General features: G+C 47.7%; 1 protein-coding gene across 9 annotated transcripts in view; it reads left to right on the top strand.

Annotated features, from left to right (window-relative positions):
• The window catches only part of eya4 (EYA transcriptional coactivator and phosphatase 4), a 148,601-nt gene that overhangs the window by 127,787 nt on the left and 1,811 nt on the right, over nt 1-19,003 (top strand). For 5 of the 9 annotated variants that reach the window (XM_071412472.1, XM_071412467.1, XM_071412466.1 and 2 more), the window contains 6 exons: nt 3,368-3,457; nt 10,316-10,374; nt 11,236-11,396; nt 11,949-12,063; nt 13,312-13,433; nt 15,487-15,587. In XM_071412472.1, coding sequence (XP_071268573.1) covers nt 3,368-3,457; nt 10,316-10,374; nt 11,236-11,396; nt 11,949-12,063; nt 13,312-13,433; nt 15,487-15,587 — 648 coding nt within the window. Of the gene's footprint in view, nt 1-3,367; nt 3,458-10,315; nt 10,375-11,235; nt 11,397-11,948; nt 12,064-13,311; nt 13,434-15,486; nt 15,588-15,674; nt 15,776-19,003 lie in introns of all 9 variants that reach the window. The other 4 variants (XM_071412465.1, XM_071412469.1, XM_071412468.1 and 1 more) reach the window with 2 other exon arrangements.

The following is a 19,003-nucleotide window of genomic DNA, read 5'->3' as shown; positions in this document are numbered from 1 at the left end:
ACAGCCAGTAGAGGACTGGTCACCCCTCAGAGCCTGGTTCCTCTCTACCCAGTACAGCCAGTAGAGGACTGGTCACCCCTCAGAGCCTGGTCACTCTCTACCCAGTACAGCCAGTAGAGGACTGGTCACCCCTCAGAGCCTGGTTCCTCTCTACCCAGTACAGCCAGTAGAGGACTGGTCACCCCTCAGAGCCTGGTTCCTCTGGTCTACCCAGTACAGCCAGTAGAGGACTGGTCACCCCTCAGAGCCTGGTTCCTCTCTACCCAGTACAGCCAGTAGAGGACTGGCCACCCCTCAGAGCCTGGTTCCTCTGGTCTACCCAGTACAGCCAGTAGAGGACTGGTCACCCCTCAGAGCCTGGTTCCTCTCTACCCAGTACAGCCAGTAGAGGACTGGCCACCCCTCAGAGCCTGGTTCCTCTGGTCTACCCAGTACAGCCAGTAGAGGACTGGCCACCCCTCAGAGCCTGGTTCCTCTGGTCTACCCAGTACAGCCAGTAGAGGACTGGTCACCCCTCAGAGCCTGGTTCCTCTCTACCCAGTACAGTCAGTAGAGGACTGGTCACCCCTCAGAGCCTGGTTCCTCTCTACCCAGTACAGCCAGTAGAGGACTGGTCACCCCTCAGAGCCTGGTTCCTCTGGTCTACCCAGTACAGCCAGTAGAGGACTGGTCACCCCTCAGAGCCTGGTTCCTCTCTACCCAGTACAGCCAGGAGAGGACTGGTCACCCCTCAGTGCCTGGTTCCTCTGGTCTACCCAGTACAGCCAGTAGAGGACTGGTCACCCCTCAGAGCCTGGTTCCTCTCTACCCAGTACAGCCAGGAGAGGACTGGTCACCCCTCAGAGCCTGGTTCCTCTGGTCTACCCAGTACAGTCAGTAGAGGACTGGTCACCCCTCAGAGCCTGGTTCCTCTGGTCTACCAAGTACAGCCAGTAGAGGACTGGTCACCCCTCAGAGCCTGGTTCCTCTGGTCTACCCAGTACAGCCAGTAGAGGACTGGTCACCCCTCAGAGCCTGGTTCCTCTGGTCTACCCAGTACAGCCAGTAGAGGACTGGTCACCCCTCAGAGCCTGGTTCCTCTGGTCTACCCAGTACAGCCAGTAGAGGACTGGTCACCCCTCAGAGCCTGGTTCCTCTGGTCTACCCAGTACAGCCAGTAGAGGACTGGTCACCCCTCAGTGCCTGGTTCCTCTGGTCTACCCAGTACAGCCAGTAGAGGACTGGTCACCCCTCAGAGCCTGGTTCCTCTCTACCCAGTACAGCCAGGAGAGGACTGGTCACCCCTCAGAGCCTGGTTCCTCTGGTCTACCCAGTACAGTCAGTAGAGGACTGGTCACCCCTCAGAGCCTGGTTCCTCTGGTCTACCAAGTACAGCCAGTAGAGGACTGGTCACCCCTCAGAGCCTGGTTCCTCTGGTCTACCCAGTACAGCCAGTAGAGGACTGGTCACCCCTCAGAGCCTGGTTCCTCTGGTCTACCCAGTACAGCCAGTAGAGGACTGGTCACCCCTCAGAGCCTGGTTCCTCTCTACCCAGTACAGTCAGTAGAGGACTGGTCACCCCTCAGAGCCTGGTTCCTCTGGTCTACCCAGTACAGCCAGTAGAGGACTGGTCACCCCTTTAGAGCCTGGTTCCTCTGGTCTACCCAGTACAGCCAGTAGAGGACTGGTCACCCCTCAGAGCCTGGTTCCTCTCTACCCAGTACAGCCAGTAGAGGACTGGTCACCCCTCAGAGCCTGGTTCCTCTGGTCTACCCAGTACAGCCAGTAGAGGACTGGTCACCCCTTTAGAGCCTGGTTCCTCTGGTCTACCCAGTACAGCCAGTAGAGGACTGGTCACCCCTCAGAGCCTGGTTCCTCTCTACCCAGTACAGCCAGGAGAGGACTGGTCACCCCTCAGAGCCTGGTTCCTCTGGTCTACCCAGTACAGTCAGTAGAGGACTGGTCACCCCTCAGAGCCTGGTTCCTCTGGTCTACCAAGTACAGCCAGTAGAGGACTGGTCACCCCTCAGAGCCTGGTTCCTCTCTACCCAGTACAGCCAGTAGAGGACTGGTCACCCCTCAGAGCCTGGTTCCTCTCTACCCAGTACAGTCAGTAGAGGACTGGTCACCCCTCAGAGCCTGGTTCCTCTGGTCTACCCAGTACAGCCAGTAGAGGACTGGTCACCCCTTTAGAGCCTGGTTCCTCTGGTCTACCCAGTACAGCCAGTAGAGGACTGGTCACCCCTCAGAGCCTGGTTCCTCTCTACCCAGTACAGCCAGTAGAGGACTGGTCACCCCTCAGAGCCTGGTTCCTCTGGTCTACCCAGTACAGCCAGTAGAGGACTGGTCACCCCTTTAGAGCCTGGTTCCTCTGGTCTACCCAGTACAGCCAGTAGAGGACTGGTCACCCCTCAGAGCCTGGTTCCTCTGGTCTACCCAGTACAGCCAGTAGAGGACTGGTCACCCCTCAGAGCCTGGTTCCTCTCTACCCAGTACAGCCAGTAGAGGACTGGTCACCCCTCAGAGCCTGGTTCCTCTGGTCTACCCAGTACAGCCAGTAGAGGATTCTGGTTTCTGATGTAGAAAGAGCTTTATAAAATACATTTGATTGATTGATTGATTGATTGGTCTCACCTAGTAGATGAACTGAATGTCGTTCTGGATCAGAGCGTCTGCTGAATGACTAAAATGTACATTTAAATGATTGATCGATTGAATGATTGATTGTTTGTTTGATCAATCAATTAAATGTATTTATAAAGCCCCTTCTTACATCAGCTGATATCTCAAAGTGCTGTACAGAAACCCAGCCTAAAAACCCAAACAGCAAGCAATGCAGGTGTAGAAGCACGGTGGCTAGGAAAAACTCCCTAGAAAGGCCAAAACCTAGGAAGAAACCTAGAGAGGAACCAGGCTATGAGGGGTGGCCAGTCCTCTTCTGGCTGTGCCGGGTGGAGATTATAACAGAACATGGCCAAGATGTTCAAACGTTTATAGATGACCAGCAGGGTCAAATAATAATAATCACAGTGGTTGTAGAGGGTGCAACAGGTCAGCATCTCAGGAGTAAATGTCAGTTGGCTTTTTTAGCACATCCGGTGAACAGGTCAGGGTTCCATAGCCGCAGGCAGAACAGTTGAAACTGGAGCAGCAGCACGACCAGGTGGACTGGGGACAGCCAGGAGACATCAGGCCAGGTAGTCCCAAGGCATGGTCCTAGGGCTCAGGTCCTCCGGGAGGGGAGGGAGAGAGAGAGAATTAGAGGGAGCATACTTAAATTCACACAGGACACCGGATAAGACAGGAGAAGTACTCCAGATATAACAGAATGACCCTAGCCCCCTGACACATAGACTATGTATTGACGGATGTATTGATTGTTTGACAGGACCCTCCCATGGCGGTGACGCTGGGACTGAGGATGGAGGAGATGATCTTTAACCTGGCAGACACACACCTGTTCTTCAACGACTTAGAGGTAGGTACACACACCTGTTCTACAACCACTTAGAGGTAGGTACACACACCTGTTCTACAACCACTTAGAGGTAGGTACACACACCTGTTCTACGACGACTTAGAGGTAGGTACACACACCTGTTCTACAACCACTTAGAGGTAGGTACACACACCTGTTCTTCAACCACTTAGAGGTAGGTACACACACCTGTTCTACAACGACTTAGAGGTAGGTACACACACCTGTTCTACAACCACTTAGAGGTAGGTACACACACCTGTTCTACAACCACTTAGAGGTAGGTACACACACCTGTTCTACAACCACTTAGAGGTAGGTACACACACCTGTTCTACAACCACTTAGAGGTAGGTACACACACCTGTTCTAAAACCACTTAGAGGTAGGTACACACACCTGTTCTACAACCACTTAGAGGTAGGTACACACACCTGTTCTACAACCACTTAGAGGTAGGTACACACACCTGTTCTACAACCACTTAGAGGTAGGTACACACACCTGTTCTACAACCACTTAGAGGTAGGTACACACACCTGTTCTACAACCACTTAGAGGTAGGTACACACACCTGTTCTACAACCACTTAGAGGTAGGTACACACACCTGTTCTACAACCACTTAGAGGTAGGTACACACACCTGTTCTTCAACCACTTAGAGGTAGGTACACACACCTGTTCTAAAACGACTTAGAGGTAGGTACACACACCTGTTCTTCAACCACTTAGAGGTAGGTACACACACCTGTTCTACAACCACTTAGAGGTAGGTACACACACCTGTTCTTCAACCACTTAGAGGTAGGTACACACACCTGTTCTACAACGACTTAGAGGTAGGTACACACACCTGTTCTACAACCACTTAGAGGTAGGTACACACACCTGTTCTACAACCACTTAGAGGTAGGTACACACACCTGTTCTACAACGACTTAGAGGTAGGTACACACACCTGTTCTACAACCACTTAGAGGTAGGTACACACACCTGTTCTACAACCACTTAGAGGTAGGTACACACACCTGTTCTACAACGACTTAGAGGTAGGTACACACACCTGTTCTACAACCACTTAGAGGTAGGTACACACACCTGTTCTTCAACCACTTAGAGGTAGGTACACACACCTGTTCTACAACCACTTAGAGGTAGGTACACACACCTGTTCTACAACCACTTAGAGGTAGGTACACACACCTGTTCTTCAACCACTTAGAGGTAGGTACACACACCTGTTCTTCAACCACTTAGAGGTAGGTACACACACCTGTTCTTCAACCACTTAGAGGTAGGTACACACACCTGTTCTACAACCACTTAGAGGTAGGTACACACACCTGTTCTACAACCACTTAGAGGTAGGTACACACACCTGTTCTACAACCACTTAGAGGTAGGTACACACACCTGTTCTACAACCACTTAGAGGTAGGTACACACACCTGTTCTTCAACCACTTAGAGGTAGGTACACACACCTGTTCTACAACCACTTAGAGGTAGGTACACACACCTGTTCTACAATGACTTAGAGGTAGGTACACACACCTGTTCTACAACCACTTAGAGGTAGGTACACACACCTGTTCTACAACCACTTAGAGGTAGGTACACACACCTGTTCTTCAACGACTTAGAGGTAGGTACACACACCTGTTCTACAACGACTTAGAGGTAGGTACACACACCTGTTCTACAACCACTTAGAGGTAGGTACACACACCTGTTCTACAACCACTTAGAGGTAGGTACACACACCTGTTCTTCAACCACTTAGAGGTAGGTACACACCTGTTCTACAACCACTTAGAGGTAGGTACACACACCTGTTCTACAACCACTTAGAGGTAGGTACACACACCTGTTCTACAACCACTTAGAGGTAGGTACACACACCTGTTCTACAACCACTTAGAGGTAGGTACACACACCTGTTCTTCAACCACTTAGAGGTAGGTACACACACCTGTTCTACAACCACTTAGAGGTAGGTACACACACCTGTTCTACAACCACTTAGAGGTAGGTACACACACCTGTTCTACAACCACTTAGAGGTAGGTACACACACCTGTTCTACAACCACTTAGAGGTAGGTACACACACCTGTTCTACAACCACTTAGAGGTAGGTACACACACCTGTTCTTCAACCACTTAGAGGTAGGTACACACACCTGTTCTACAACCACTTAGAGGTAGGTACACACACCTGTTCTACAACCACTTAGAGGTAGGTACACACACCTGTTCTACAACGACTTAGAGGTAGGTACACACACCTGTTCTTCAACGACTTAGAGGTAGGTACACACACCTGTTCTACAACGACTTAGAGGTAGGTACACACACCTGTTCTACAACCACTTAGAGGTAGGTACACACACCTGTTCTACAACCACTTAGAGGTAGGTACACACACCTGTTCTACAACCACTTAGAGGTAGGTACACACACCTGTTCTACAACCACTTAGAGGTAGGTACACACACCTGTTCTACAACCACTTAGAGGTAGGTACACACACCTGTTCTACAACCACTTAGAGGTAGGTACACACACCTGTTCTACAACCACTTAGAGGTAGGTACACACACCTGTTCTAAAACCACTTAGAGGTAGGTACACACACCTGTTCTACAACCACTTAGAGGTAGGTACACACACCTGTTCTACAACCACTTAGAGGTAGGTACACACACCTGTTCTACAACCACTTAGAGGTAGGTACACACACCTGTTCTACAACCACTTAGAGGTAGGTACACACACCTGTTCTACAACCACTTAGAGGTAGGTACACACACCTGTTCTTCAACCACTTAGAGGTAGGTACACACACCTGTTCTACAACCACTTAGAGGTAGGTACACACACCTGTTCTACAACCACTTAGAGGTAGGTACACACACCTGTTCTTCAACCACTTAGAGGTAGGTACACACACCTGTTCTACAACCACTTAGAGGTAGGTACACACACCTGTTCTTCAACGACTTAGAGGTAGGTACACACACCTGTTCTTCAACCACTTAGAGGTAGGTACACACACCTGTTCTACAACCACTTAGAGGTAGGTACACACACCTGTTCTACAACCACTTAGAGGTAGGTACACACACCTGTTCTACAACCACTTAGAGGTAGGTACACACACCTGTTCTACAACCACTTAGAGGTAGGTACACACACCTGTTCTACAACCACTTAGAGGTAGGTACACACACCTGTTCTACAACCACTTAGAGGTAGGTACACACACCTGTTCTACAACCACTTAGAGGTAGGTACACACACCTGTTCTACAACCACTTAGAGGTAGGTACACACACCTGTTCTTCAACCACTTAGAGGTAGGTACACACACCTGTTCTACAACCACTTAGAGGTAGGTACACACACCTGTTCTTCAACCACTTAGAGGTAGGTACACACACCTGTTCTACAACCACTTAGAGGTAGGTACACACACCTGTTCTACAACCACTTAGAGGTAGGTACACACACCTGTTCTTCAACCACTTAGAGGTAGGTACACACACCTGTTCTACAACCACTTAGAGGTAGGTACACACACCTGTTCTACAACCACTTAGAGGTAGGTACACACACCTGTTCTACAACGACTTAGAGGTAGGTACACACACCTGTTCTTCAACGACTTAGAGGTAGGTACACACACCTGTTCTACAACGACTTAGAGGTAGGTACACACACCTGTTCTACAACCACTTAGAGGTAGGTACACACACCTGTTCTACAACCACTTAGAGGTAGGTACACACACCTGTTCTACAACCACTTAGAGGTAGGTACACACACCTGTTCTACAACCACTTAGAGGTAGGTACACACACCTGTTCTACAACCACTTAGAGGTAGGTACACACACCTGTTCTACAACCACTTAGAGGTAGGTACACACACCTGTTCTACAACCACTTAGAGGTAGGTACACACACCTGTTCTAAAACCACTTAGAGGTAGGTACACACACCTGTTCTACAACCACTTAGAGGTAGGTACACACACCTGTTCTACAACCACTTAGAGGTAGGTACACACACCTGTTCTACAACCACTTAGAGGTAGGTACACACACCTGTTCTACAACCACTTAGAGGTAGGTACACACACCTGTTCTACAACCACTTAGAGGTAGGTACACACACCTGTTCTTCAACCACTTAGAGGTAGGTACACACACCTGTTCTACAACCACTTAGAGGTAGGTACACACACCTGTTCTACAACCACTTAGAGGTAGGTACACACACCTGTTCTTCAACCACTTAGAGGTAGGTACACACACCTGTTCTACAACCACTTAGAGGTAGGTACACACACCTGTTCTACAACGACTTAGAGGTAGGTACACACACCTGTTCTTCAACCACTTAGAGGTAGGTACACACACCTGTTCTACAACCACTTAGAGGTAGGTACACACACCTGTTCTTCAACCACTTAGAGGTAGGTACACACACCTGTTCTACAACCACTTAGAGGTAGGTACACACACCTGTTCTTCAACGACTTAGAGGTAGGTACACACACCTGTTCTACAACCACTTAGAGGTAGGTACACACACCTGTTCTTCAACCACTTAGAGGTAGGTACACACACCTGTTCTTCAACCACTTAGAGGTAGGTACACACACCTGTTCTAAAACCACTTAGAGGTAGGTACACACACCTGTTCTACAACCACTTAGAGGTAGGTACACACACCTGTTCTACAACGACTTAGAGGTAGGTACACACACCTGTTCTACAACCACTTAGAGGTAGGTACACACACCTGTTCTACAACCACTTAGAGGTAGGTACACACACCTGTTCTACAACCACTTAGAGGTAGGTACACACACCTGTTCTTCAACCACTTAGAGGTAGGTACACACACCTGTTCTACAACCACTTAGAGGTAGGTACACACACCTGTTCTACAACCACTTAGAGGTAGGTACACACACCTGTTCTACAACCACTTAGAGGTAGGTACACACACCTGTTCTACAACCACTTAGAGGTAGGTACACACACCTGTTCTACAACCACTTAGAGGTAGGTACACACACCTGTTCTACAACCACTTAGAGGTAGGTACACACACCTGTTCTACAACCACTTAGAGGTAGGTACACACACCTGTTCTACAACCACTTAGAGGTAGGTACACACACCTGTTCTACAACCACTTAGAGGTAGGTACACACACCTGTTCTACAACCACTTAGAGGTAGGTACACACACCTGTTCTACAACCACTTAGAGGTAGGTACACACACCTGTTCTTCAACCACTTAGAGGTAGGTACACACACCTGTTCTACAACCACTTAGAGGTAGGTACACACACCTGTTCTACAACCACTTAGAGGTAGGTACACACACCTGTTCTACAACCACTTAGAGGTAGGTACACACACCTGTTCTACAACCACTTAGAGGTAGGTACACACACCTGTTCTACAACCACTTAGAGGTAGGTACACACACCTGTTCTACAACCACTTAGAGGTAGGTACACACACCTGTTCTTCAACCACTTAGAGGTAGGTACACACACCTGTTCTTCAACCACTTAGAGGTAGGTACACACACCTGTTCTACAACCACTTAGAGGTAGGTACACACACCTGTTCTTCAACCACTTAGAGGTAGGTACACACACCTGTTCTTCAACCACTTAGAGGTAGGTACACACACCTGTTCTACAACCACTTAGAGGTAGGTACACACACCTGTTCTTCAACCACTTAGAGGTAGGTACACACACCTGTTCTACAACCACTTAGAGGTAGGTACACACACCTGTTCTACAACCACTTAGAGGTAGGTACACACACCTGTTCTACAACCACTTAGAGGTAGGTACACACACCTGTTCTACAACGACTTAGAGGTAGGTACACACACCTGTTCTACAACCACTTAGAGGTAGGTACACACACCTGTTCTACAACCACTTAGAGGTAGGTACACACACCTGTTCTACAACCACTTAGAGGTAGGTACACACACCTGTTCTTCAACCACTTAGAGGTAGGTACACACACCTGTTCTACAACCACTTAGAGGTAGGTACACACACCTGTTCTACAACCACTTAGAGGTAGGTACACACACCTGTTCTACAACCACTTAGAGGTAGGTACACACACCTGTTCTACAACCACTTAGAGGTAGGTACACACACCTGTTCTACAACCACTTAGAGGTAGGTACACACACCTGTTCTACAACCACTTAGAGGTAGGTACACACACCTGTTCTACAACCACTTAGAGGTAGGTACACACACCTGTTCTACAACCACTTAGAGGTAGGTACACACACCTGTTCTTCAACCACTTAGAGGTAGGTACACACACCTGTTCTTCAACCACTTAGAGGTAGGTACACACACCTGTTCTACAACCACTTAGAGGTAGGTACACACACCTGTTCTTCAACCACTTAGAGGTAGGTGAGCTCAGGAACACGTACACACACACTCTCTGTATAGATACAGATACTGATCCGGGATCAGATCCCCACTGTCGGTGTAATCTAATTCATTGTGATTTTAAAAAGGTCAGACTGATCCTAGATCAGCACTCCCTCCTCCTCTGAGAGGCTTTGATACGAGTGTAGCTCCTTCATGTGTTGACACTGCCCCCTAGTGACACAAACTAAAGACTTAAACTTGTCTGTGTCTGTGTGTGTGTGTGTGTGTGTGTGTGTGTGTGTGTGTGTGTGTGTGTGTGTGTGTGTGTGTGTGTGTGTGTGTGTGTGTGTGTGTGTGTGTGTGTGTGTGTGTGTGTGTGTGTGTGTGTGTTTCTGTCTGTGTGTGTGGGTGGGTGTTCAGGAGTGTGATCAGGTCCATATTGATGATGTGTCGTCTGACGACAACGGACAGGACCTAAGGTGAGCGTTTCAACATCCCTACTCTTTCTTCTTCACAGTTAAATGAGGAGTTGAGGATGTGAACAACTTGCTATCCGACGGTTCCTCACCCTGAGTCTGTCAGGAGAAACTGGGATCCATGGGATTGTTTTCTTTAAACAGACAAACTTCACCGAACAGCAAGTTGTAACATCCTCAACTATTCATTTAACATCATACCAGAGGAGGCTGGTGACGGGAGGCTGGTGACGGGAGGCTGGTGAGGGGAGGCTGGTGACGGGAGGACGGCTCGTAATAATGACCGGAACAGAGCAAATGGAACGGCATTCTAGTCATTCCCGAGCTCCCGAGTGGCGCAGCGGTCTAAGGCACTGCATCTCAGTGCATAGAGGCGTCACTACAGTCCCTGGTTCGATTCCAGGCTGTATCAAATATGGCCCGTGATTGGGAGTCCCATAGGGCGGAGCACAATTGGCCCAGCGTCGTCCGGGTTTGGCCGTCATTGTAAATAAGAATTTGTTCATAAATTACTTGCCTAGTTAAATAATTAAAATTTATTAAATTCCGCTCCAGCCACTACCACGAGCCCGTCCTCCCAAATTAAGGTGCCACCAACCTCCTGTGGTACGTACACAATGCAAGAACGACAAGTGCCTACGTGAATGTCCATCCTGCGTACGTCGCGTAGCAAATAAAACTGCTGATGTTTGCAGCCCCCGCAATTATAAACCTCAACAGCAGGATCGGCAATTAGGCTCAAATACTTTGAGTTTGACCATTCATTCAATGTTCTGTGACATATTGTTCTGTTGAGAGCAGAATTCATAGACAGTACTTACCATTTTTTATAATGAAACATATCATTGTTATTATTATTGACAGTACTTACAGTTTTGCAACTGATGGCTTCCATGCAGCGGCGACCAGCGCGAGTCTATGCCTGGCGACGGGTGTCCGCGGAGGGGTGGACTGGATGAGGAAACTAGCCTTCCGCTACAGAAGAGTCAAAGAGATGTATAGCACATACAAAAACAATGTGGGGGGTAAGCCAATCGGAGAAGAGTTTACTGGAGAGGGGCCAATCGGAGAAGAGTTTACTGGAGAGGAGCCAATCAGAGAGCTCTTTTTAGGCAAGGGGGGGAAGAAATTTTTCTTTTTTTTTGTAACTGTCAACGGACATATGTATAGCGTGTACATTTTAATCCACTAAGAAACATTTAGTATTATCTTGTACTTTAATCCACTAAGAAACATTTAGTATTATCTTGTACTTTAGTAAAATGTTCTTAGTCTCTTAGTGGATTAAAAGGCAATGTTCCTGTCGTCATGAAGACAGCGTTCACTGTCAAATGTCCAATTGTCGGACTCAATTGGAAAACTTTGAAACGTCGCATTGTGGACAAAGTGTGGTCAGATTTAAATCCTGCCCCTAATGTTGGTTATTTTTGTTGTTGTTTATATTGTTTTTTATATTGTTGTTGTAAATTGTTGTTTATATTGTTGTTGTTAATTGTTGTTTATATTGTTGTTGTTAATTGTTGTTTATATTGTTGCTGTTAATTGTTGTTTATATTGTTGTTGTTAATTGTTGACAGGCCTGTTGGGTCCTGCTAAGAGGGACGCGTGGTTACAGCTAAGAGCGGAAGTGGAGGCTTTAACAGACTCCTGGCTCACCAACGCACTCAAGTCCCTGTCAATCATCAGCTCCAGGTGCCCCGCCCCCTCCACCCACACTGGACACGCCCCCGCACACAAAATGGCTGCCGACACACTGAGTCGGTCTCTGACATGAACATGAACAAGACAAATAAAACAGATATCAGAGCTATGTTAATGTAATGGAACAGGCGAAACTAATTCTAATAATCTGTCTGTCTCTCTTCTCCCCTCCCTTTCTCTCTTCTCCCCTCTCTGTCTCTCTTCTCCCCTCCCTTTCTCTCTTCTCCCCTCCCTTTCTCTCTTCTCCCCTCTCTGTCTCTCTTCTCCCCTCTCTGTCTCTCTTCTCCCCTCTCTTTCTCTCTTCTCCCCTCTCTGTCTCTCTTCTCCCCTCTCTGTCTCTCTTCTCCCCTCTCTGTCTCTCTTCTCCCCTCTCTGTCTCTCTTCTCCCCTCTCTGTCTCTCTTCTCCCCTCCCTTTCTCTCTTCTCCCCTCTCTGTCTCTCTTCTCCCCTCTCTTTCTCTCTTCTCCCCTCCCTTTCTCTCTTCTCCCCTCCCTTTCTCTCTTCTCCCCTCTCTTTCTCTCTTCTCCCCTCTCTGTCTCTCTTCTCCCCTCTCTGTCTCTCTTCTCCCCTCTCTGTCTCTCTTCTCCCCTCTCTGTCTCTCTTCTCCCCTCTCTGTCTCTCTTCTCCCCTCCCTTTCTCTCTTCTCCCCTCTCTGTCTCTCTTCTCCCCTCTCTGTCTCTCTTCTCCCCTCCCTTTCTCTCTTCTCCCCTCTCTGTCTCTCTTCTCCCCTCCCTTTCTCTCTTCTCCCCTCTCTTTCTCTCTTCTCCCCTCTCTGTCTCTCTTCTCCCCTCTCTGTCTCTCTTCTCCCCTCTCTTTCTCTCTTCTCCCCTCTCTGTCTCTCTTCTCCCCTCCCTTTCTCTCTTCTCCCCTCTTTCTCTCTTCTCCCCTCTCCTTCTCTCTTCTCCCCTCCCTTTCTCTCTTCTCCCCTCTCTTTCTCTCTTTCTCTCTTCTCTCTTCTCCCCTCCCTTTCTCTATTCTCCCCTCTCTTTCTCTCTTCTCCCCTCCCTTTCTCTCTTCTCCCCTCTCTTTCTCTCTTCTCCCCTCCCTTTCTCTCTTCTCGCCTCTCCCTCTGTCTGCCTCTCTCCACTTGTCTTTTCTCCCCCCCCTCCCTCTTCCTTTCTCTCTGTTTCTCTCTCTCTTCCTCCCTCCCTCCCTCTCTCTTTCTTCCTCTCTCTCTTTCTTTCTCTTCCTCTCCCCCTCCCTCTCCCTCCCTCCCTCCCCCTCTCTCTCTGTCTCCAGGAGTAACTGTGTGAATGTGTTGGTAACAACAACCCAGCTGATACCAGCAGTGGCTAAAGTTCTGTTGTATAGTTTAGGATCTGCCTTCCCTATTGAGAACATATACAGTGCAACCAAAATAGGTAAGAATTACACACACACACATCTACACACACACACACACATCTACACACACACACACATATACATACACATACACATCTACACACACACACACACACATCTACACACACACACACACATACAAACACACACACATATACATACACATCTACACACACACACACACATCTACACACACACACACACATACACATACACATCTACACACACACACATCTACACACACACACACATGTACACACACACACATATGTACACACGCACAAACACACACACACACACACACATCTACACACACACATCTACACACACACACATCTACACACACACACACATCTACACACACACACACATACACATACACATCTACACACACACACATCTACACACACACACACACACATGTACACACACACATATGTACACACGCACAAACACACACACACATGTACACACGCACAAACACACACACACATCTACACACACACACACACACACACACATATACACACACACACACAATTGGAATTGAAGTTTACTTCCTGAACGGGAAATGGAATTAACCCCAAGCGGAACTCCACCCAAATTGACCAGGGATCTGACCTCTGTATGAGTCTATATGGACACCTGTGAGCTCTGGTCTAAAGTAGTGCACTGCATAGGGGATAGGGTTCTATAGGGCCCTGGTCTAAAGTAGTGCACTATATAGGGGATAGGGTTCTATAGGGCCCTGGTCTAAAGTAGTGCACTGCATAGGGGATAGGGTTCTATAGGGCCCTGGTCTAAAGTAGTGCACTGCATAGGGGATAGGGTTCTATAGGGCCCTGGTCTAAAGTAGTGCACTGCATAGGGGATAGGGTTCTATAGGGCCCTGGTCTAAAGTAGTGCACTGCATAGGGGATAGGGTTCTATAGGGCCCTGGTCTAAAGTAGTGCACTGCATAGGGGATAGGGTTCTATAGGGCCCTGGTCTAAAGTAGTGCACTGCATAGGGGATAGGGTTCTATAGGGCTCTGGTCTAAAGTAGTGCACTGCATAGGGGATAGGGTTCTATAGGGCCCTGGTCTAAAGTAGTAAACTGCATAGGGGATAGGGTTCTATAGGGCTCTGGTCTAAAGTAGTGCACTGCATAGGGGATAGGGTTCTATAGGGCCCTGGTCTAAAGTAGTGCACTGCATAGGGGATAGGGTTCTATAGGGCCCTGGTCTAAAGTAGTGCACTATGTAGGGGATAGGGTTCTATAGGGCCCTGGTCTAAAGTAGTGCACTGCATAGGGGATAGGGTTCTATAGGGCCCTGGTCTAAAGTAGTGCACTGCATAGGGGATAGGGGTCTATAGGGCCCTGGTCTAAAGTAGTGCCCTACATAGGGGATAGGGTTCTATAGGGCCCTGGTCTAAAGTAGTGCACTGCATAGGGGATAGGGTTCTATAGGGCCCTGGTCTAAAGTAGTGCACTGCATAGGGGATAGGGTGCCATTTGGGAGACAGGCCTGGGAGGGTTGTTATGATGACAGTGTGGATGTTTCCGTGTTTATCTGAAGCATCTCCGTGGCGACCAGGTGTGTGTCAGGAACTATCAGGGCCAATCCATTTCTTTCTCTTGTGTTTTAAAAAAAAATGGAAAATACAACAACCAAGGAATGTGTGTTTACAGATGGCTATATCAGTGTGTGTGTGTGTGTGTGTGTGTGTGTGTGTGTGTGTGTGTGTGTGTGTGTGTGTGTGTGTGTGTGTGTGTGTGCGTGTGTGCGTGTGTGCGTGCGTGCGTGCGTGCGTGCGTGCGTGCGTGCGTGCGTGCGTGCGTGCGTTCTCTCTCCCCGTCTCCTCTCATTCCACTCCTTCGTCGTTGATCTACAGAAATGTCTCCTCCTCTCTCTTTGTTAGAAAAACATCTGTGTTTAAGCTTTCAGTCCCAAGTGGAACCTTATTCCCTTTATAGTGCACTACTACTGTTGACCAGAGGGCCCGTAAAGCACACCCGTGGTCAAAAAGCTAGTGCACTATATAGGGAATAGGGTGCCATTAGGTACACATCCTTTGTTGTTGTCTCCAGGCAAAGAGAGCTGTTTTGAGAGAATAGTGTCCCGTTTCGGCACTAACATTACCTATGTCGTGGTTGGCGACGGGCGGGACGAGGAGCATGCGGCCAGCCAGGTAACCTCACCCTGACCCCTCTCTCTCTCTCTCCTGACCTCTAACCCTTGACCCCCCCCCCCCCCCCCCCCTTTGTTTATGTTGCAGGCAAAGAGGGTTGCTTTGAGCGCATAATGCAGAGGTATGGCAGGAAGGTAGTATATGTTGTAGTAGGGGATGGTGTGGAGGAGGAGCAGGCAGCCAAGAAGGTAAACACATACGGAGGTGACCCTTTTTGAAAACCGCCGTGATCTCGTAGTGACCCTGTCGAGTGTGTTGTGGTGTGAGTGCTTCGGAGTGGTGGACAAGCCTGCCTTTCTGCAGTAGTGGTTTTTAGTACCTTTAGGGGGTGGTTTTGGTTTGGGGTTTTGGTGAGCTCTGGGGGTGGGGGAAGTTTCCCCTAGATACAGATCTAAAATAAGCTTCCCCTTTCTCCAATTCTAACCTTAGCCATTAGTGGGGGAAATGTACCAAAAGATCAGGGTCAAAGGGCAACTTCTCCCTACTCCTATGGTGTTTGTGTGAGCTCTGAGTGGTGCTTCTGGTGGGTTTCCTGTCCTTGCTGTTGCTTTGTGTTCTCTTTGGGTTTGTTTCTTTGTTATTTCCATGAAATGAAAATAGACTCTGGATCTTGAGACTCTACCTAAACCGGGCAAGCTCCATCGTGCGCAAATTGATTTTGTCCCCCCCCCCCCCCCCCCCACACACACACCAAACGTGATCACAGCACGCAGGTTAAAATATCAAAGCAAACTCTGAACCAATGACATTAATTTGGGGACAGGTTGCAAAGCATTAAACATTTATGGAAATTTAGCTAGCTAGCTTGCTGTTGCTAGTGTTGTGTCTTTGGCTATGCCAGATTAATTGCTATGACATGCTATTCTATAAAATAATTTCTCCGTAATTAATATTACCTGATTGAACTAATCATGTAAATGTTAATTAACTAGCGAGGGACACCACGAAATAATATTTATAGAGCTGTTATCTTTCGAATAAACTCTTAAAGATTTAGTAATATTTTACGTCCATAACAGTCACATTAATCGTCATTTTATTCAGTCTCATCTGAAAGTGGTAAATCCTTGGTTATCTGCAAGAATCCTGGCTAACAAGTTGAATCAGCAATACAAAATTGGGTTTAATTATTTATTTACTAAATACCTAACTAATCACACAGAAACACACAGACACAATTAAATCATAACTTGATCACAAAGTGCCGTCATAACGCAAAACGTCCCTAGCGGGCGGAATAGATATGACAGCTTGTTACACAAAGAAAAGGGGCGGGATTTTAGTGAAAGAGCGGGAGACTGGAACATAGGCGAAGCTGTACCATCGTAAATACAGTATCTTATGCATTCTAAATTACCGCCCATTTGAAAAAGGAAAATGCAATAAATATTTACTCTGAGCTGCGCTTCAGTAGGTTGGTGGTAGATGGAAGACCGTATCGCCAACCCGAGTCCTCTGTCCTTTGACAGCGTATCCTTTATCACTGGATACGTTGGAGTAACGTCGTGTGTAGTAGACGGGATACTCTGACTGTCCTTCCTAACCTACGTTTGTAGCAGCTGTTGCCAACTCAACGGCTAGGAGGTATCACTTCAGTAGTGAATACGAGTTCAAAGTTCATATCATTTGCAACCAAAGTCCATGCTGATGTTGGCTTAGTTCTGTAGTTATTATCTGAACCATTCTGACATCGGATCGTCATCCTAAATGTACCCGGAACAGGAAGTTATATTTTTGTCAATGGCTTTTATAGTGGCGGGAGAGGGGTGTGTCTGAAAAGTTTATAACCCATGCCTCTTCACAGGGGCGGGCCCCTGGTTGAGCAGAAGCCAAGCTTATGAAAACACAAATCTCTCATTTGGAAGCTAAAATTACATTTCATCTCTTTCACAAATAATTTCATATTCAAACATTTGAATTAAACAACAATTCCATGTGAATCCGATACCTCTGACGTTTAGACTTTCCACAGTAGAGTTTATGTCATTCTATCATTGATGAGAATGTGTCAGAGGGCAACCGAACTGACATAATATACCTTAAGTACCACCGCATATGTACAGTTGGTCGGATTACCAGAATATAGTTCATTTCCCCCCCAACTTCTGATGTTCTCAGAATCTCTATGTTAACCAATGGGTTTTCTTATGTCACATCAGTTATAGTTGGGAGAGAGAAAAAGGGGGAAAGAGGTATTTATGACTGTCATAAACCTACCCCCAACCCAACGTCATGACACTAGCTAATTTGTCCTATTTAGCTAGCTTGCTGTTGCTAATACGTTGAGTTGTTATTTTACCTTAAATGCAGAAGGTCCTCTACTCCGACAATTAATCCACACATAAAACGGTCAACCGAATCGTTTCTAGTCATCTCTCCTCCTTCCAGGCTTTTTCTTCTTTGAACTTATATGGTGATTGGCATCTAACTTTCATAGTTACCACGACGACCGACCGAACTCAGTTCATCTTTCAATCACCCACGTGGGTATAACCAATGAGGAGACGGCACGTGGGTATCTGCTTCTATAAACCAATGAGGAGATGGGAGAGGCAGGACTCGCACCGTGTTCAGCATCATAAATAGAACTGACTTCTATTTTAGCGCTTGGCAACGCAGACGCTCGTTGGCCAGCGCGAGCAGTGTGGGTGCAATAATTGAATAACGTGAATGTTTAAATTTATTTTGCATCTTAGACCGATTGATGAAATGAAAGTAGACTGGTTCCTTAGACCGAATGATTGGGATTACAGGCCAGTGGTTCTGTTGGTCAGTGGTTCTACAGGTCAGTGGTTCTACAGGCCAGTGGTTCTGTTGGTCAGTGGTTCTACAGGTCAGCGGTTCTACAGATCAGTGGTTCTACAGGTCAGCGGTTCTACAGGTCAGCGGTTCTGTAGGTCAGTGGTTCTACAGGTCAGTGGTTCTGTTAGTCAGTGGTTCTACAGGTCAGTGGTTCTACAGGTCAGCGGTTCTGTGGGTCAGCGGTTCTGTAGGTCAGTGGTTCTACAGGCCAGTGGTTCTGTTGGCCAGCGGTTCTACAGGTCAGCGGTTCTGTAGGTCAGTGGTTCTACAGGTCAGTGGTTCTGTTGGTCAGTGGTTCTACAGGTCAGTGGTTCTACAGGTCAGTGGTTCTACAGGTCAGTGGTTCTACAGGTCAGCGGTTCTGTAGGTCAGCGGTTCTGTAGGTCAGTGGTTCTACAGGCCAGTGGTTCTGTTGGCCAGTGGTTCTACAGGTCAGTGGTTCTACAGGTCGGTGGTTCTGTTGGTCAGTGGTTCTGTTGGTCAGTGGTTCTACAGGTCAGTGGTTCTACAGGTCAGTGGTTCTGTTGGGCAGTGGTTCTGTTGGTCAGTGGTTCTACAGGTCAGCGGTTCTACAGGTCAGCGGTTCTACAGGTCAGCGGTTCTACAGATCAGCG

This window comes from Salvelinus alpinus, chromosome 8 (assembly GCF_045679555.1).
Source record: "Salvelinus alpinus chromosome 8, SLU_Salpinus.1, whole genome shotgun sequence".
Taxonomy (NCBI): Eukaryota; Metazoa; Chordata; class Actinopteri; order Salmoniformes; family Salmonidae; genus Salvelinus; species Salvelinus alpinus.
Note: the sequence above shows the minus strand (reverse complement) of the source record. Positions and strands in the feature narration are given on the sequence as shown.